The sequence below is a fragment of the Ursus maritimus genome, unplaced genomic scaffold (assembly GCF_017311325.1).
Source record: "Ursus maritimus isolate PB19 unplaced genomic scaffold, ASM1731132v1 scaffold_4, whole genome shotgun sequence".
Classification (NCBI taxonomy): Eukaryota; Metazoa; Chordata; class Mammalia; order Carnivora; family Ursidae; genus Ursus; species Ursus maritimus.
In genome coordinates this window covers 91308495-91329467 of record NW_024426552.1, presented here as the reverse complement: position 1 = coordinate 91329467, position 20973 = coordinate 91308495, and the positions used below count along the sequence as shown (strand labels likewise).

At 39.1% G+C, this 20973-nt stretch overlaps 1 protein-coding gene across 4 annotated transcripts in view; it reads left to right on the top strand.

The window, feature by feature from the left end:
* The first annotated feature begins 386 nt into the window (after positions 1-386).
* SKIL (SKI like proto-oncogene) overlaps positions 387-20973 on the top strand; it is a 29059-nt gene continuing 8472 nt past the window's right edge. The window contains exons 1-5 of one of the 4 annotated variants that reach the window (XM_040621617.1): positions 387-622; positions 2231-2289; positions 2947-4008; positions 17731-17828; positions 19373-19605. In XM_040621617.1, the coding sequence (XP_040477551.1) occupies positions 2971-4008; positions 17731-17828; positions 19373-19605 (1369 nt within the window). In that variant the 5' untranslated portion in view covers positions 387-622; positions 2231-2289; positions 2947-2970. Of the gene's footprint in view, positions 641-2230; positions 4009-17730; positions 17829-19372; positions 19606-20973 lie in introns of all 4 variants that reach the window. The other 3 variants (XM_040621616.1, XM_040621615.1, XM_040621614.1) reach the window with 3 other exon arrangements.

The window sequence follows — 20973 nt, the reverse complement described above, 5'->3', positions numbered from 1 at the left end:
CCTGTCGCGCGGCAGCCGAGCGGCCAGGGCGCCCCCGGGTCTGGCCCGTCACCACAGAGCAGCGGGTGGGGCGGGGGCGGGGCGGTGGCGGCCCCAGACAGCCGGCTGGGCGACTCGAGGAAGGAAGGAGGGAGGGCGGCGGTGGGGGTGGGGCGGGGAGGGAACATCCTGTCTGCGCCGGGTGCACCGCAGACAGCGCCGCGCGCCAGCCGCCCAGACGGCGCGCGAGGCCAGGAGAGCCGGGCGCGCGCCTGGGGGGAGGGGCGCGCGCGAGGCGACCGGGCGTGGGGGGAGCCCTAAGGAGCCACAATAGGCCAGACGGCGCGCGCGTCCCCGAGGGGCTGGGAGCCAAGAGGCGGCGGCGAAGGCGACGCCGGCAGGGCCGCGCGCGCGGTGCCGCCGCTGGCTCCGTTCCCCACCCCTCCCCCTCCCCGCCGCCCTCGCTCTCCCCCGGGCGGCCGGAGACGGCGGCGGCGTCTGCGGGAAGCCGTGTGTCTCCGCAGTGACGTGGGCGGGCCGAGGGCTCGGTGACGTCAGAGGGCTGTGTGTAGCGATGTGTGTGGGGTTCGGAGCGGCGCCGGCACAGCCGAAGGGAGCGGGCGAGCGGCGGCGGCTGGCACAGGTGCGGCCCCGGCTCGCGGTGAGGACGCGGCGGGCTCGGCGGGAGGCAAGGGGCGCGCGGCCTCTGGGGAGCTCGACGGCGGTGCTGGGGGTAGTGGGGAGTTAACAAAGCTCGTGGAGCTACTCCGGGCGCGGAGGCCGGAGTCAGGGGTCCGGATGCGCGGGTCCCGGGTGGGGTCGGGGCCACAGGGGGCGCGGGGCGGGTGTTCCACGGCGGATCATGCCTCGAAGACCCCAGGCGGTGGGTGCGGACACGGGAAGGGCGCTGCACTTGACCGGAGCCGTCGGGACCCCGGAGACCCGGACGCCCGTCACTCCCCCCACCCTCCCCCAGCCGCCCGTCTGCACTCCTCGGGGATGCCCCGGGCGTCTGTCGGCGCCCAGCGGCGCGGGGATCCCGACTCCGCGCCCCACCCGCCGGCAGACCCTTCTCGCTTTTGGCCCCGGGCAGGCGGGGGAGGTGCAGTCTTAGGGTGCTGGGGTAACACCCAAGAACTTCCCGGGGAGAGGGTACGCGGGGGATTTCCACAGTCCTCCCCGCGGCCCCCGCAGTGGGGCAGTGTTGGGAGGGCACTTGGGGTTGTCCCGAGGCTGTGGGTGGGGGCTGGGGGACTCCTCTTCCACTCTCCCCCCTTGCACAGCCCAAGGCGTCCCGGGTCCCTTGTCCACCGCTCCGCCCTCTCTCTCGGGTTTGTGATGGGTGGGTGGATTTGCGTGGGCCGAGGATTTCAGGGATTGGGGGCTCCCCCATTGTAGGTCGTGCCTCCTGCCCTCTTTCTCGGCCTGCGTTGGCTGAGGTGTTCCTGTGGTGGGCGAAAGTCAGAACATTGGCTAGTGGCCTTGGTCCGTAACCCTTTGAGTATATTTTAAGGTAAATTGCTGGGAGTTTGGGAGGCAAAAATTTCTATTTATTGGATTTCTTTCGGAAGAGAAGGAAGGAAGTGGAAGATGAATCTTTTCTTTTTCCCTCTTCCTCCATTTGCATTCTTTGTGAGGTCTGTCTGCCTTGTGTTTTTTGTCCGGAATTAGTCTTGTTAAGGATGGAGATTCCCAGGAGTGGAGTCTATAGCTTTTGGCTTCCATTAAACAAATTCACTAACCTTTTAGAGGGAAAGTTAATTTTTGCCTACAGTCATTCCAGAAAAAATAGCGTACACTGACTAGGTGAATTAATGCACTTAAAATTGTAACTTAGTTACATATGGTAGATTTGTTAACTCATATCTGATTTTTTTTTTGGATGAAACTGGTATATTTTTTTAAGTTAAGAGATGAGATAATGGATTATTATCGTTAAAATGGCATAACTGAGAAAGCCTCTGGTACTGAGTTTTGGCTGAGGTGATCTATTTGTTTAAGGTTCTTCCTATTCTGAGTTGGAGTAGCCCTCTCCCTTTTGAGGGATATTATTGCTCCCTTTACTCATTCTCCGAATTGCTTTCCTGTTTAAATGAAGTTCTAGTTAACTGGTGTTAGATTTAAAGAAATCGCTGAAGTGTCACCTTTGGTAAAGTGAACTCAGTATAAGATTAAGAAACTAGTTTCAAACTGACCCTTTGGCCTCTGGAGCAAATTCAAGTGTAACTTTCCCCACCCCTTTCTCTTCCAGATTAAGTAAAAGAAGAATGAACAGTAATCCATGAAGATAACTGGGCAGTTTTTCTTTAGGTATCATTTTTAATTATAGAAGTTCAAGTGGAGTCCGAAGCTCTTCTTGGTGTGAGGATTTATACAAGCCTTCAGTTTGTCAACACAGACCAACAGATCACCACTTTTAGAGAAGATACTTTTTTTTCCCTTTTTTGGTGTCCTTGGTGCCAAAAACTAAATTTGGGTGTGACATTTTGATTTGTGTTTGTGTCTAGGTTTTATGACACGAGTAATCATATAAACTTTTCACATGTTTTGCTTCAAACCAAACCAAACCATTGCATTGATTCTGGACTTCTTGAATTGAGGGAATTGATGTTTATTTTAATGCATATATTTGAAGAATTAAGAAAAAAGGCTTCCTCAGAGGTGTGCCTCACAATTATATTCTTTATTATTAGAGACAAAAGAAGAACATTTATAGCACTGGCAGTGAAATTATACTAGAGTAGAAGCAGAACCAAATAAAGTTGCAGAATCTATCAAGTAAGTTACGTAGATTTCTGTTCGAAAATTTAAATTTTCTATGAGAGTAAGTTACCGTAAGTATTGATATACATTGCTTTTCTCTCTTTGAGTGAGTGACTAAATAACAATGCAAATTTCAGACTTACTTATATAACACAACAGTTTTTAGCCATGGCAAACCTCCAGACAAATTTTTCCTTGGTTCAGGGCTCAAATAAAAAACTGAATGGGATGGGAGATGATGGCGGCCCTCCAGTGAAAAAAATGATGACAGACATTCACGCAAATGGAAAAATGATGATCAACAAGATGCCGACAGTAAAGAAGGAACACTTGGATGACTATGAAGTGCCAATGGAAGCTGACGGGGAACATGCCAAGCGAACCTGTGCCTCTGTGCCTGAACCTTTACATTTAAATCCCAGTTTGAAACACACTTTGGCGCAATTCCATTTAAGTAGTCAGAGCTCCCTGGGTGGACCAGCAGCATTTTCTGCTCGGTATTCCCAAGAAAGCATGTCACCTACTGTATTTCTGCCTCTTCCATCTCCTCAGGTTCTTCCTGGCCCACTGCTCATCCCTTCTGATAGCTCCACAGAACTTACCCAGACTGTGTTGGAAGGGGAGTCTATTTCTTGTTTTCAGGTTGGAGGAGAAAAGAGACTCTGTTTGCCCCAAGTCTTAAATTCTGTTCTTCGAGAATTTTCACTCCAGCAAATAAATACAGTGTGTGACGAATTATACATTTACTGTTCACGGTGCACTTCAGACCAGCTTCATATCTTAAAGGTCCTGGGAATACTTCCATTCAATGCCCCATCCTGTGGGCTGATCACATTAACTGATGCACAAAGACTATGTAATGCTTTATTGCGGCCACGCACTTTTCCTCAAAATGGTAGCGTACTTCCTGCTAAAAACTCATTGGCCCAGTTAAAGGAAACTGGCAGTGCCTTTGAAGTGGAACATGAATGCTTGGGCAAATGTCAGGGTCTATTTGCACCCCAGTTTTATGTTCAGCCTGATGCTCCATGTATTCAGTGTCTGGAGTGTTGTGGAATGTTTGCGCCCCAGACGTTTGTGATGCATTCTCACAGATCACCTGACAAAAGGACTTGCCACTGGGGCTTTGAGTCAGCCAAATGGCATTGCTATCTTCATGTGAACCAGAAATACTTAGGGACACCTGAAGAAAAGAAACTGAAGATAATTTTAGAAGAAATGAAGGAGAAATTCAGCATGAGAAATGGAAAGAGAACTCAATCCAAGGCAAGTTTGGTTCTTTGGGGTTTTTTTTAATAGTAATTTTGAATAATGGCAGTGGTTTACTTTGAAATCAAGTCTATGTTTAGACTATTCCTTAACCTGTGCGTTAAGAAACTGGTACTGCTCATGCAACAACAACAAATACTGATCTGTGTAATGTGTTACGTTTGTATTACACGTTGTAGGCTATAAAGTGCTTTCCTGTGTGTGTGCTCATTTGGAAGATCAAACAACCTAGTACAAGAAGTAGGATTATTCCCATTCTACAGATAAAGAGAATGAGGCTCAGAGAGATCAGGTGACTTTCCCAAGACTGTATAGCCAGGGAATGGAGGATTTGGGGCTTCTTTCTCAAGTCATGTTCTCTTTCACACATCCTGCTTTTTGATGACAAGATCTGTTGTCCTAGGACTCAAGACAATTTACACTTTGGTGTTATTTCCATTTGCATATGGCATAATAGCTAGCTGAAACAATTCTGGTGGTGGGCTTCAAACAGCATTTTTCAAAGGTAGATCTCGGATTTCTGACATTATTTCTGTATCTGGATATTCAGGCTTGATCAGTATTGGAAATAAATGGAAAAGGTGGATTTATCTGAAGAATTTGTGATTCTAGTAAGCAATGTTTTTTTTTAAAAGAAAAATAACTTTAAAAAATTGTGACAGCTAGAATAAAAAGATTACTTTAGACTAAATATTAATATAAAAACCTGTCAGCAAAGAGATCTTAAACATTATGTTTCCACCACATTATCTGGTATCTAAGATCTTTATTCTAAGAGTTTGAATGTCTGGGTAAAACAAGATTTGGGTTATTAAATATCCAGTTTGTTGATCTGGTTTTCATAGATATTTTTCTACTTGATTAAAACCAGCATACTAGCTAGCACTGGTTCCTGAGCGGTTTTACGTGTAGAGTTTTATTCGATTCATACAACAAAAGATTGGCCATGTTTCATCTTAAGAATCTTAATTTTTCCACTATTAGTTTTTATTTCTTGAAATAATCTCTGCCTTTTCTACTTCGAGAACAAATGAATGAGGCATAGTAAATGACTGAAGCTTATTCACAGCAACATTAGAACTTGGGCTAGAATCTAAGATCTGGTGTCGTGTGCTTTATTATTGTACCTTTAAGGTTTTGAGGGAAATTTAGTTACAGTTTAGTTTGGGATTTGCTTCTGAAGCTCAAGAAGTTAATTTTAGACTCTAATTCAGGATAGTTTGCTACTTGCTGCTTCCAGAGGGTCAGCACTTTGAAATTCCTTGCCTGTGGCGCCTAGATAAGTTTATACTGTTCATGTGCAGTTATTGACTGATTTCGAAGCAGGATTGACTTCAAGACAGTTCTCGAATTGCGGGACTTGCTTACAGCTGGATTGGTCCCACGCTGAACCTTGTGCCTGGAAATTATCTATATTCTCAAAATGTGGAATGCACCTTTTGGTTTTTATGATATCTTGCCCTAATTAAGGGCCCAACCCTTACGTGTCTGTAGGTGACCACATTATTTGCCAGATATTCTTGCTCCAATCGTCATTGCTCTGACGTAAGCATTTTTGGGATAAACTACTTTGCCTGATATTCCTGCTCTGTGTTGGTGAGAAAAAACATTTGAGAACCATGATAAAGGTTAAAAAGAAAAAGATGATGAATTTACTTAACTGAAACTGAATGCGCTAGGGTTTGGGTAAAATTGAAACCATTTTTCATCTGGATGTAGTCCTTTATTGTCTCAGAAATTATTAATTTGAATTCATTTTTTTATTTGGGGACGGTGTGAGATTTCCCCCCCACGTTTTGGCTATGTTATCTTTTTGCAGGATTTACTGTTTTGGTGTATTTTGATATTATTTCCAATTTTATGTGAATTTAATTTAAGGGAATTTAAGAAAATTTCTAGCAATCAAATCTTTAAGAAAGAAGACTTTTGGGTTCACATGTAATGCATACTTGAGTGGTTTATTATGCTTGCCACTTCATATTTTGAAAATTTACTCCTTAAAACTTTGTGAGGTAGTTCCTGCTTGAAGGTCTGTGAACAAGGTTTCTTATATGAGAAACCAGTCCCAGATGGGTCACATGTTCCTGGTTGTATAACTGTTGGGTGGTAGAATCAGGAGTCGAATGCAGTTCTTCTGACTTGTAGTCTAGTAATTTTCACTGCTTTTTCCTAAAGCAAACTTAGTAGTAGAAACTGAATTTTGAGAAACATTAACTTTTCTTATCAATTTCTCTTAACATATTGGTTCATAAACTCTATATATAAACTTGAATTATAGACTAAGGTATTTAACTGGGAGGGGGGTGCTAGGAGATATCCTTAACTGGGGAACATTTTTTATTGTCTTCTGTGAGTCAGTGAGTTGGTTGCCAAACAAACCAAATAGACCCAGAGGAAACTCATTGGAAAAAGTCAAGACAAGCTTTTTCTTTTTTCTTTCTTTTTTATTTAATAGAAGACTATACTAAATATATTAATCTCTTATATAAAGAACCTTATGTTTAGTGTGAATACTAATGTAATTCAGTATGTTTATATAGTTAATGTAGTCAAAGTATTGTTTTAGATTAAAAGAACAAAATTATGAAACTCAATAGGCAGTTGATTGAAATGTAGCAACTGTTAAATTATTTCCAATGATGGAAATTATATTAGTAATGACCACCAAACTATTTGCATGACTAATAGCTACATTTAATTTGCATAGTTAGTAGCTATATTTAGATGGGAGAAATAAGTGGTATAAGGTCAGTGTTCTAAGTGAGGAACTGGCTCTATGTAGAAACTAAAGGTATATTTTGAACTCTTTCTTACTCAGGTCACGACAAGAAACACATTTGATTTTAGATCTGCCTAGGTGGCTTTGCAAAATGTTGTTCTTAAACTATTTATTTCTTCTTATCACCAGAGCTTTTTGTTAGAAATATGTTTATTTAAAAAAAAGAAGATACGGTTATTGTGTTTTACGGTGTGTGAATGTATGCAAGAATGTCGTATTTCTTTTCCAAATCTTCAGTGGGTATTATTTATTTGATCTAATTCTGATTTTATTGTTTGTACATTTTTGTCTATGGAAAAAAGGTTGCTAAGCAAATTGCTCTTTTTTAAAAAAGATTTTATGTACTTGAGAGAGAGAATGAAAGAGAGCTCGTGTGAGTGGGGAGAGAGGCAGAGGGAATCTCAAGGGGAATCCCAAGCAGATTCCATGCTAACCCCTGAGCCCGATTCAGGGCTTGATTCCATGACCCCGAGACCATGGCCTGAGTGGAAATCATGAGTGGGATTCTTAGCCGACTGAGCCACCCAGGGGCCCTGCAAATTGGTTATTTATAAATAAAATTTGAAGGGTGGTATTTACTTAAGATTATTTTCAAGCACACTAGAAAAGTCCACTTGTAGTCTTAGGTGGTTCTTTACTGTCACAGAATGTGGCTGATAATCTTTAAGTTAAAGATGATGTATGCCTTTATATATTTTTTAAAAGATTTATTTATTTTAGGGAGAGTGCATGCGTGCACATGTGAGCACATGCACACCTGTGTGTGAGGGACGGGAAGGGTCAGAGGGAGAGAATCCCAAGCAGACTCCCTCCTGAGCATGGAGCCTGATTGCAGCTTCATCTCCTAATCCGTGAGGTCATGACCTGAGCAGAAATCACAAGTCAATCGGTTAACCAGTCACTTAACCGACTAACCCACTCAGGTGCCCCATGCCCTGATATGTTTTTTAAAAAAATTAAAATTTTGATTTCTAACATTTGGACTTGACTACTCTTAAGTAAGTAAAGTAATACGGTTTTTACTCTGCTTAGGAAAAAAACCCCCTACAGATTATCTATGATGCAAATAGATGATCTAAAGATATCAACTAAATCTTTTTTTTAAAAGCCCATTAAACATTTTGCTACTTTGAGTTTTGCATTTTCCTTTCAGTTCATCATTTCTGCAGAGGTTATTGGAATAATAATGATAGTGCAAAAGAATTTTCCCATCTTGTGAACTGTTTTTTTTGTGTTTAGGAATTGTGTTTTTAGTCCAAACCTAAATGAGGTAAGGAAATGCACTAGAGAGAATGGGCAACTCTACAAACAGTAGTGTTGAGACAAAATGTATTCCAGTAATAATTGGGGCAGATTTGGTGGTATTTTGTTATATCAGTGATATAGTGTGCATTTTGTGATTAGCATAAATTTTGATCAAGTGGGGGTAAGGTTAGAATCATATGAAGTGTTTGTGTTCATATGGGGAACCAGTATGAATATTTTTGTCTAACTTTCTGAAATTAATAACTAACTTCATGAATTTTAGAGACTTTTTCCTGTTTTCCCATAGTTTGTTTAGTGCTTAGCACGTCAAAGGCACTCAGCGAATTCCCTTTTTTAACTGAATAAAATTTTGAAAAGCAACATTGCATTATCTTTTAGAATATGTGGAATTTTTTGGAAAAATGGTGGTTTGATCTAGAAATAAACACGTATGTATTTTGCAGATAAACTATTGAATGAGATAACTGATCCACTAAGAGAATGGAAGTGAAAGCATTTTGGAAGTTAAGAGTCTAGGAATGTAGGGTGGTGCTTCAAACTATTACTGAAATATTTACTAATATGTATTTGGGGACTTTTCCTTTATTCAGACATCTTCTTGACTTAGAATTATGTGAAGATATTTCTAACACATATTAAATAACTGAGTATTGGGTTCAAATGTATCTCACTCTTAGTACTCAGTAATTATACTAGTTGGATATTTACTTACTAAAACAAAGTTATGCCAGGAAAAAAGTGTGAAACAGGTCTATTGTAAGAATTATGTTAAGGACAGTTCAAGAAAATCTTTAGAATGGCTTTGGGAATAGTGCCCCCTTCTGGTTTAGAAAATACAGATCCTGTATTTGTTATTACCACTAAAAAATGATAAAAGTTATAAATGTTAACATTTTTAAAAAGGCTTATGATAAGAAACTTAGAAGTTTATTCTTTTTGGTCTGAGAAATGGAAAACAATGAAGAAACTTCAAGGAGGAAGAGAAAGGATACACCTGAATCGATGTGTAGGCAGCCAATAGTGTTCTCATACATTATGATTTATGCCACTGGAAGAACAAGGAAGTAATCGAGAACTGGGTTGATTTCAGTCCCTTTGGAATTCTGGGAGAGGAAAGTGTGGAGCCAGAACTCAATTTGTTCAAGCAAAGAGGTAGAACTAGTTTGAGAATAGCTTTAGTAATGGCTGGAACCTGTATTTTGTCCACATGCGGAATTTTGGTCTAATGAAGGTTCATACATAAAATAACTTAATGATTTTATTAGACTACAAAAAGCAATTAAAATAAAATAAAATAAATATATATATATATAAAATTAAATTCTAAACCTTTTCTTAAGGTGCAGGTTGCCTCAATCACTAAATAAATTATAGCACCATGCTAGGCAGAAAAAGGAATGAGTAGGAAAAATATAAAATTACTTTTTTTTTTTTTTTAAGTTTTTAAAATTTATTTGACAGAGAGAGAGCAGGAGCAGGGGAAGTGGCAGGCGAGGGGGAGGGAGAAGCAGGCTCCCCGCTGAGCAGAGGGCCCAACTCAGGACTCATTCCCAGGACCCAAGATCATGACTTTACCCGAAGGCAGCCGCTTAAGCTGAACCGACTGAGCCACCTAGGCTCCCTATAAAACTCATTTTGATGTCTAGACTTAGAAGTGGGTCATGGAAGTATGTACATAAAGACTAAATGCAGGCCTCCTAGGGCAGGAATTTATCTTCTAGTTTCTGAATCTAGAATGTGGTATATAGTTAAGAAAGATTTGAATAACTGAACGAAAAGTCTACAAGCCCTATAAAGTTACCAGTGATTTTCGAGGAGAAAACCAGGTTTAGTTTTAAAGCAAAGCAGCATTTTGTTTTTATTTATGGTATTGAATTTATTTTGAGATTTCAAATAACACTAACAGTGCATGTTTTGTTTATGTTATGGGGACAAGAAATACAAAAGTTTAGGAAACTCAGTAAAAACCATTTTGGTAACACTAGGGCTTTTATTCCATGTTAAAAGTTGTTTGTTTGGGTTTTTTTTGGTGTGATTATGAAAGCAGTGTAGGCCCATCGTAGTAAATCCTAAACAAGTGCAAAGAAGAAAACTTTCATAATTCATAATTGCAACATAGTGATAATTCCTTTACATATGTAATGCTTCGTAAATCTGTGCAAAAGCACCGTCACAGTACACAGGTGTTGTTAATACAGGACCAGTTGTTGAAATAATATTTTTTGGACCAATTTTAAGACAGTTCACTTGGAGCAAGGTTTTTCAAATTGCAGTTTTTCACTCATGCAGACTTTTTCATCTGGGCTTCTATGAGAAGAGACTGAAGCCCTACAGAAAATGATCTGAATGATGGTTTCATCAGTTCTCCCAAAGATGGTATATAGTGCCATTCTAAATGCTTTGGAGTGAAGTTAATTCATTGCATGCAATGGATGCCTTGGGGCATGTGGGCTTGTCTCTGGAGAACCCCAGTTGAGAAGGGCCAGGAGGGTGATGAAATCAATTTAGTGGGTCACCAGCATTCAGATAAAATGAAATAGAGTAAAATAAAAAATAGACTACATTGCACATAATAAAATTAATCTACATTTTGATATTGTCAGTATACATTAATTGAAGACCAGAATAACCCAAGATCATAATTTTTTTGAAAGCATATATGCCGAAATGGGATAGAAAAGCAAAACCTAATGAGATTTATACAGATATTTTAGTGAAAAGATGTATATAACATGGAGAGTGGTAAGTTACTGTGATAGTAAATGGATTGGACACTGTAGAATTCCAATATAAAAATTTTTATTTTTAGGGGCACCCTGCTGGCTCAGTTGAAGGAGCATAGGCTCTTGATCTCGGGGTTGTGGGTTCCAGCCCCACATTTGGCGTAGAGATTACTTAAATAAATAAACTTAAAAAATTACTTTTAAAGTACCAGGAATTTAATAACAGGACTTTTTATCAATTTGCTCCTTTTCCTTCATATTGTAAAGGGAGTGATACCATACTACTGACTTCACATGGTTTTGTTTCCATAAAGGATTTAAGATAATAGTTGCACATTATAAAAATGTGAGTCTTTGCTTTTCCTGTGAGCAGTTTTAAGCACTTTAAACTTAAAAGTGACTTTGTGCGGTAGGTGGGAGCTTTCAGTGTGGGGGAGCAGCAGACATTGCTGTAACTCTGAAGATCTGTTTTGGGGGCACTTAGTGCCCATATTGTTTCAGTTTTTTGGGTTAGTTAATTTTAATAATTACAGGGAAGCAAGGCACAAGATTAAGCCTTAAAGTCTCTTTAAGTAGCTATTTGCTACCTTGTAATACTATTCCTGTTTCAGTTGTTGAAACACTCATTCACAGCATGTTGGAAGTATTGAGGAAACTTGATCCTTAGTGAGAGATTCAGTTTCTTTCAGTAAGAGTTGTTGGCAGCTGTGTGGTAGGGTGTCTTTGTGTCCTTCTGAAATCATTTATTGGCCACTTGAATGTCTTAGTATTATAATAACACAGTAAAAAGACCCTGACAGGTATATTCACTTTATACCTAAGGAGCTAGTGCCAAGTCATGTGTTTAGTAAGGTTGCTAATGATTTATGTTGGGCTTGTACAAAGTAATGATTATTTAATATGCATTATATTTTACTTATGTAAGCACATCATTAGGATAACCTGTTAAATTTACCAATCTGCTAGTTCTTTGTATGCTTACAGTCTCATGAACACCACAATGTAAAAATTAATCTGTATATTTTATAGCTCTTTCTAAATTCAGTTTTTAAAAATAATTTTTCCACATATTTAAAAAAATTTAATTCTGATTTTTGGTGAGATTTTGGAAGTCCCACCAATATGTTGAGCTATTGCCTTGATTTCTTTGGTTCATTAATATTTGTCACGCATTAAAGATAATATTAACCTGGTATCGTAGTTAAAAACTAGAGTGCCACCTAAAAGCAAAGTTTATTATTGGAGATAAGTCTAGGAATTGTAAAGGGTTTGATTTATTTATTTATTTACAAATTGGAATGTTTATATATGAACAGTGCTGAGTGGCTGGGATTGTTTTGTATCTAGAAAGTGGCAACTAAAATGTTTATTGGTTTTTTTTTTTTTTTTTTTGTAAATGAAATCAAGTTCTTTAAATTATTTGTTATTGTGAGACTAATAAGCATTGCACTACCAAAATACAATAGTTCTTTATTAGGAAATCTGATTTTCAAAGGATCATGGGTACATAACACAGTAAGTTGAAATTTAGAGAAACTTTCGTAAAACATTTCCTAATTTTTACTTAAGATGAATTCTTCTATACATTTTGGGATTGTTTAAATTTTGTTTTCATAGACATTATTTGTTGTTTTATGACTTAGAGAAAGAACCTTTGAAATGAAATAATATGTCTGAAAATTTTCCTGTGTGTTTCAGATGAGGATGCGATCTGTTCATTTTGTGATAGATAATGGTGGGGAAGTTGGGCAATAAAAGCCTTTTAAAATGTTTAAGACTCCAGCTTAAGATACTAAGTGATCTGTTTCTCCTCTTTGCCAAGTAATGTAATGTATTCTATTTTAATGTTTAAATACACAAAGTAAATAATTTTTTCTTACATTGAAAGGTGAGATAAGAGGCAATAGATGCTCATATCTTGGTATCTAATTTTTATTCCTGATCAGTAGTAGCATTACTGCTGTGCCATTTAATTATATTGTTCTTTTTTTGAAGACCTAATTTGTATGTTGACACAAATGCAGAATAGATGAGAAAATCTGGCATGCCTGTGAATGTTCTGTTGTATAATATGTGCTTTTCTTAATTGTTTTTAACACACAGTTAGGGTAAGTTGTTATAAATGTGTTTATGGCTTACCACATGTTGGATAAAATTAAATCCCAACATTTTATCATGGTTAGTGTTGTACATTTCCTCATCATTTATATTATTTAATTTGTAGATCTGATTTCTAAAAATACACCCCAGAGACTTTTGGGCTGCTTTGGTACTTCATGAATAGAAGGATATTGAGTGTGAAAGAGACTGTCTTCTCAGTTTCAGGGTAGCAGAGTAACCTGATAAAAGGTCACTGTGGGAATTAATGACCTAAGCTGTCATTCAGAATTCATTCAGCAAATATTTATTAGGTCCTACTGTATGCCAGGCATGGTGCTGGGTACTGAAAATACAAAAGTAAGGAAGTTGATCCTTGACCTCGAGCTGCTGTTGAAGCGGAGGCTCGATAGCCTCTTCTTAATGATCTTGAGTGGGGGATTCAGACATTGGCTAGGGGACTGCATAAGTGATCTGTAAGGAAGGTTTCTTTCAAATCTCTAGACTGTGATTTTGTTAGTAGGATGGTGTGAGATTAGAAAATAAAACAAAGGACAGAAATTAGAGAGGGATGGATGTTTAAAATGCTAGCAGTTATTTATGGTGGCATCTGAAGTTTAGAGACCTAGAAATAAAGATACACTGAGTTTGGATCGTGAATAAAAGTAAAACTTAACAAATCAAGCTGTAGAGTTTTGAAATGAATGTGATCAAAATTGAGTCAGATTTTTTTTTTTTTAAACTGAGATTTCAAGTCAAGATCTTTGGGTGAAGAAGTTTAGAACTTGCTGTTTTGAAGATTTGATATTCCAGATATAATAGAAAAAACTTCTGAATGTATAAGTCAATTTTAGTAATTAGAATTTTAAAAATCTGGAAACAGTTGATATCTTGGGCCGTACATCCAGAATTGTTTTGGATATAAAGCTTATTTAAAGTGGAGCTTTATTTTCTAAATAATGAGTTTAACAAATGACTTCTAGAAAAGAAATTCTCATTTAATTCAAGCTGATGTTATATTTCATTGATTTGTTAGAGTGAGCGTATCCATGCTTATTAACACCTCTTGTCATACAGTGTTGTGGTGAAAAATGTTCTGCCTAAGTGAGTTTTCTGGATGATGAAGCTACTCTTTTCAGCAGAGTGTTTTTTAAAACTTTAACCTTTTTCATGAATTCTAGAATGTCTCAGTTTTCAGTTTTTCTAAGTGGTAGGTATACAGTTATGGTATATATGTGTATACAGTCAGCTATTTATATATGGTATAAATATAGACTATAACTATATTATGTTAACTCAGGACTTCTTAAACATGAGTTATTGTACTGTGTTGTGATGAAGCTAGGGGACAGTGGAGATATAGTAAATTATTTGCACTGGCCTATGATAAAGCCCTCAGATTGTCTTGCTTTTGAATCAGATTTTGTGTTTGCATTTTGTAATTCTCCTGTCTTTGGGCTGGCAGCTGTCACCTGGCATCTATCATTTAGTATTGCTGTTGCCAGCAGTACCTTTTCTAATTTACTTGTAGAACTGAGCTATAGGTTAAGAAACTATGTGAACAAGCGATTGGCTTATTTTATGAATAAGCATTTGATTTTGCCTCAGATTCTGAACTTCTTTAGAATATTTGCTCTGGGGGCGCCTGGGTGGCACAGTGGTTGAGCCTCTGCCTTCGGCTCAGGGCGTGATCCCGGCATTGTGGGATTGAGCCCCACATCAGGCTCCTGCTATGAGCCTGCTTCTTCCTCTCCCACTCCCCCTTCTTGTGTTCCGTCTCTCGCTGGCTGTTTCTGTCTCTGTCTAATAAATAAATAAAATCTTAAAAAAAAAAAAAGAATATTTGCTCTGGATTGTGAGGTGTTTTTTTTTTTAAGATTGTATTTATTTGAGAGTGTGTGTGCACAAGTGGGGTTGGGGAGGGGCCTGGGGGGAGAGTTTGGGAAAGGGCAGAGGAGGGAGAAGCAGACTCCCCGCTGAGCAGGAAGCCCAATGTGAGGGGCATGATCCCATGACTCCCGGATCATGACCTGAGCTCAAGGCAGACGATGAACCAACTGAGCCACCCAGGCGCCCCAAGTTTGTTTGTTTATTTGTTTGTTTGTTTAATTGTATAGAGCCTAGAGGCCCTCACTGAAAACTCAACTCTTAAATCCTTTGAAAATATCATTATTTTCCCTAATCTTGTGGTCTCATTGTTAATTTTTCAAATTCCTTGTTCATGCTTAACTAAAATGTTGATTTCCCACCAATAGAGGTTACCATATTTTTATTTTTGGCTTTTCATTGGTCTTAAATCATCTCCTGATTGATCAAGTTGTGTAATGGTTGCTCCAGAAACGGTTTCCTTTCCGTTTTCAACCCATTTTGTTGGGGCCTTGGGTTGTCAGACTTCTTCTGAGTTTCTTCATCCAATTGTTTTCCCCCATTAGCGGGATCGCCCCAAACCATGGACAGTTTATGAATAGATGATGCTTTAATCACAACTGCTTAGCTTCTGGAAATCTGTTTCTATTCCATTTTGTGTAGTTTCTTGGTTCTGAGCTGGAATATTGGGACCTTAGGCAAAATAGTTTTCCTAACCTCTTAGTGTTTAGTGGCTGTCCCCTGAGCGTGATGTTTATGAATTATTGGGTGAGGATGTCATTTCCCGCACACCTTACCTAGTTGGAGAAGGGAGTGGAGATATTCAGAGGAATATCCAGCTCTCCTTTTTGTCTCATCCTTCTATCTCAATCTCAGTTCTATCCCCTCTTACTCCACTGGGGTTGTCCATTAACCTCCTGTCTTTATTGCTCACCCAAACCTTACCTCCTTTCACCTCCCTCCTCTACTACGTGAGTCTTGTTCCCCCTTTACGATACTCTTTTCCCAAAAGAGCAGGGTAATTAGTGTGATTTGAAACATGGTGTGTGTGCAAAATGGCGCTGGTGGTTGGTGGTAATGGAGAGGCCGTATAAAACCAAAATAAGAGAGAAGTTCATAGTCACAGGTTCTTCTTTTCTTTCTTAATTTTTGAACCTCAGTTTTCTAATCTGTAAAATGGAGGTCATGATACCTACTTACTGAAGTACTTGTTAGAGTTAAGTAGGGTTTATGAAGTTCTTATCAGGTAGATAGATGTTCATTAAGTAGCCAGTTACCTTCTCTTTTTCATTTATTCACATGTGTAGTTTATGAGGCAATTTGGTTTATTAATAAGTGTTAGCAAGCAAAGTAGTTTCAAGTTTAGCCTGACAAAGTTTTTGGTTTTTTTTTTGTGTGTGTATTTTTTTGGTGTGTAAGATATTTGTTCGGGATCAATTGCCTGTTAAAGGAAGGGAGTGGAGGCGAGACTGTGTAGAGGGAAGGTAAAAATGTGCAATGCAGTCCCATCAGTGTTTCAGCCAAGTTGGCAGGGAACTGTGGAGTGAATAATGCTCGTTTGAGTTGTACCATGTTAAGATAAAATGGCTGCTCCTTTGGACTCCTACCTCCCTCGTATCAGTCACCGTATCAGCTGCCCAGAGAAAGGCATGACTCAGCTTTGAGGAGTTTCCTCACGAGCCTGTGCCCCTCAGGTACTGTGCTGAATTCTTCAGGCGGATCCTCCGCAGATCTGTAGAGTTCTCTTTGGGCAGCTTTCTCTGCCGTGCAGACTTGATTTGCCTTGGTCTTTCTGGATGTACCCTGTCTCCTCCCCTTATGTTACTCTGTGAGGCTCTGGACAGCTTCCCTTGTCTTTCTAATTTTTGTTTTTTCTTTTTCTTTCTTTCTCTTTCTTTCTTCCTTTCCCTTTCTTTCTTTCTTTCTTTCTTTCTTTCTTTCTTTCTTTTTTCTTTCGCATTTCACCATACTTCTTTTATTATAAATCTGCCTATGCATCTGTCTATCCACCTTTTTTCCCCTCCAGTGTTATTGAGAAATAATCAGCATACCTCACTGTATAAGTGTAAGGCATACAGGATGGTGGTTTGATTTACATGTATTGTGAAGTGATTACCACAGTAGGTTCGGTGAACATCCATCCTTGTAATGCAGTCTGTCTTGGTTTCTGAGGCGCAGTGGGGTGCTTCAGCCTCACCACCTCCACCCTCCCATGTTACAGGGTTCTCTCAGTGGTGTCTTGTTCTTGAATAGATGTTAGTAGTTTTTCCTGTGAGGGGGCGTGAAGTCAAGAACAACCTATGTTGCCATCTTAGTGACATCTCTGCGCTGGCAAAGTATTTCTTGCTATAGAATGTTATCTGATCCTCTAACAAATACTGTAGGGAAGCTATGTATTCTAGCTCATGGTAGCGGCAAGAAGAATCCAAACGTACCAATGCTGTACGTTTGCAAGATATTATTTTATTTATTTATGGATTTTATTTTTTATTTATTTCTTAAAAAGATTTTATTTATTGAAGAGAGAGAACGAGCGAGAGCGAGTGCACAAGCAGGGGGGAGGGGCAGAGGGAGAGGGAGAAGCAGACTCCCAGCTGAGCAGGGAGCCTGATGTGGGGCTCCATCCCAGGACCCTGGGATCATGACCTGAGCCGAAAGCAGACGCTTAACCGACTGAGCCACCCAGGCGCCCTTAAAGTGGATTTTTAAAAAAGATTCCTTAGTATGAATTTTATGAAATCATTTCCAGCAGTCCATGTGAATATGCATTCTGAAACTGTTTCTGTGATAGGATAGTTCACTTGATTTTGAGTGATTAGATTGGTGCTTTCAGGGAAGGCTGCCTTGTTAGAAGGGGACTCTCAAGTAATGTAACTCTTATTAGTCAGGATTCTTCAGAGGTGTACACTGGCCTTGTCAAGTTGACACATAAAATTAACTGTCACATCTTCCCTCAATGAACTTTTTCCCTTCTACATTTTTCTACAGATAGATACACCATCAGGAATGGAATTACAGTCATGGTACCCTGTTATAAAGCAGGAAGGTGACCATGTTTCTCAGACACATTCATTTTTACACCCCAGGTGAGTGGGTATTGGCTCATTTGTTTGTTCATTCATTCATTTGTTCATTCATTGATTCATTCAACATCTGTATGTCAGGTACTGTTCTAGTTCCTGGGAATTCATTATTTAGTTTTAGGCTTGTTAGTGAAATGAATTGTAAATTGTTTTGAATATTTGAGATAACCTTTTCTTGGTGTTTTTATGTTCTTTCTAGGAATTCGTCATTCCTTTTCACCCTAAAATAAAAATTGGAAGTTTTCCTTTAATTTCCTTGCCTCCCTATAAGAGGTAAACCAACTTTTCAGGAGTTGGGTGTGCAACTTTGGTATTTTACAAAGAAATTTGTGAAACTTAGAAGCTTTCATAGACCCCTCAAAATCCAGTTTCATATTTCTAATAGAACTACACCTTAGATGATAAACGATCCAGTTTCATATTTTTAATAGAACTACACCTTAGATGATAAACGTGTTCTTTATCGATGCCTAGATTCTTATTGCTGTGGGTACATGTTCCTCCCAAACACGGTGATGAAGAACGTCAGTCTCATGTACATTTGCACAGTTCCTACCACTCCTGTTGTGTTTGAAGTCTTTGGGATTATTAAACCTGTCAGGTTTCTTAGCAGAATACTGAGTTTTTATCCTCGGAATTCATGTAATTAGTAAAGAGGAACAATATAAATTACTGTATAAAGAAAATAAGATGTAAGCGGAGATGATTTAGAGTTCAGGGAATGCAGTAGTACATCAGTTAAATGGTTGCATTTTTGACTAGAGGTTATGCAGATTATAGTTAATAATATGGTGCTTCAGTATCTAGCTCAAATTTGTTCCATGGGTTTCTCAGATAATCTGCTGAACAATTTTATGTGAGCTTTGAGCAAAATTGGTAGTTATCCCTTCAATCTTAGTTTTGTGCAACTTACTACTGAAGTTTTATCAAATGAGGAAGTACTAAAGTATTTCAGGAAGATTGCTCTGTGGGGTTTGGAACAAATAGGACTGACTGCCCAGTACAGTAGCTGGGTGGTATTCAGAGTGCTATGTAGGAAGGGCCCTGGGAGCTCCTCATTGGGCCTATGGTGAATCAGGCCATAGCCTTGTGGTGTGGGACTGAATCAGCCTATATAACAAAGAGCGAGGATTCCTTGCTTTCACGGGTGCTGGGCAAGAAAATGGTTCTCCAAGTAGCAAATGTCTGTTTTCTTTCTAGCATAAGCTTTACCTATTCAGGGCTATTGAACAGCTCTAAAGTGCTTCATGCTTTTAGTTCTCAGGTGGTTTTGAGGGAAGGAGATGAGACTGTAATTTTCTTTCCCAGTGAGTATCTCTTTAGTGCTTAGAAATTACTTTTTTGCAAAGCAACAGAAATTATTCCTAATTTTGCACTTAACTGTCTAAAATACTGAATTTTTAAAGAATTCTTTTCTGTGATCCTTATTTTCTGAGTTATGTTGTCTGTTATAGTATAAAATTTTTTAACCATAGAAATAGAATTAACATATTTTGGTTTTTACCCAAATGTAATATATGTTTTATTTTGCCTTTCTTTGTTTTTAGCTACTACTTGTACATGTGTGATAAAGTGGTTGCCCCAAATGTGTCACTTACTTCTGCTGTGTCCCCGTCTAAAGAGGTCACAAAGACAGAGGCAACTAGATCTATACCAAGACAGTCAGAGAAGCCTCACAGTAGTGGGAAACATCAAAAAATGGTTTCTTACCCAGATGTCTCACTGGAGGAACAGGAGAAAATGGATTTAAAAACAAGTAGAGAATTATGTAGCCGTTTAGGTAAGTATTCAGAATTTTTTTTTTAAATCATACACTTAATATTAACACATTTATTCAGCATTTTCCCTCCCTCCCTTTCCCTTTTCCTTTCCTTTTCCTTTTCCATTTCCTTCTTTCAAGACTATTTATTTGACAGAGAGAGAAGGAGAACACAAGCAGGGGGAGAGGGAGGGGCAGGCTCCCTGCTGAGCTGGGATCCTGACCTGAGCCAAAGTTAGACACTTAACTGACTGAGCAACCCAGGAGCCCTTATTCAGCATTTTCAAAGAGGATTTCTTTTTAAGAGAATGTTCCAGATAATTGAAGTTTTTATATTAAAAAAATGCATCTTTCAAAACTCTGAGTGACTACTTAGAACCTCAGTTCCTATACTTTTTTTTAGAACAGTTATAGCTATAGAGGCTAATGATGTAGATATGTAGTCTGCATGGTTTCATACTGCGAGTGATTTTTGCATGATTTTTTTTTCCTTTCCTGCCCTTTTTTGCTGTCAGTTTTCTTCAGAAGGTTCTTTCTAATTTGCTGTGAACTGAGAAACCATTTTATAATGCTAAGAAGTATGTAATGGGGCGCCTGGCTGGCTCAGTTGGTAGAGCAAGTGACTCTTGGTCTCAGGGTTGTGAGTCTGAGCCCCATGTTGGGTGTAGAAATTACTGGGGCAAAATAAATAAATAAATAAAAATCTTTAAAAAAAGGAATGCTAAGAAGTATGTAAGAGTGGTTAGGCATAGGACTCAAGGAAACTTAGTCATGTGATAAGCAAGGGTCGAAACTCATAGCTGCGGGAGCCAGGCAGATGGCATGAAAAGCATAATGGTGGCTGGATATCTTAAGAAGCAAAGAAGCTGCCTAGTTACACTGTCATTTAAAGTACTGCGGACCAAAGGACACATGTCTGCTCAAATGCTGCTTATTTCACCCTCTACATAGCAGCAGAGCTTCGTTTCCAGCTTAGGCAAGTGTGACAGTTATTTCAGCTATCTTGGAGTACTTGAAGCATCTATTAGTCATTTAACTGTTTTCATAGATAACGGAGATTCTTTTGGGGGTTTCTCTAATTTTGATATTTTAAAAATTCAACTTTCTTTGGATTTAAATATGGCAAACAGTAATTAGTAATGTACTGTTACGTCATACTTGTGTTATATTTTATTTCCCAAATTAATTCTAGTGACTTTTAAAAAATTGTAAATATAGTTCATGTACTATAAAGTATACCCTGTTAAGATACACAATTTAGTGACTTTCAGCAAATTCACAAAGTTGTCCAACAATCCCAGCTATTTAATTTCAGGACATTTTCATCACCCCAGAAAGAAACCCTGTCATCCATTAGAAGTTACTCTATTTTCCTCTTTCCCCAGCCTC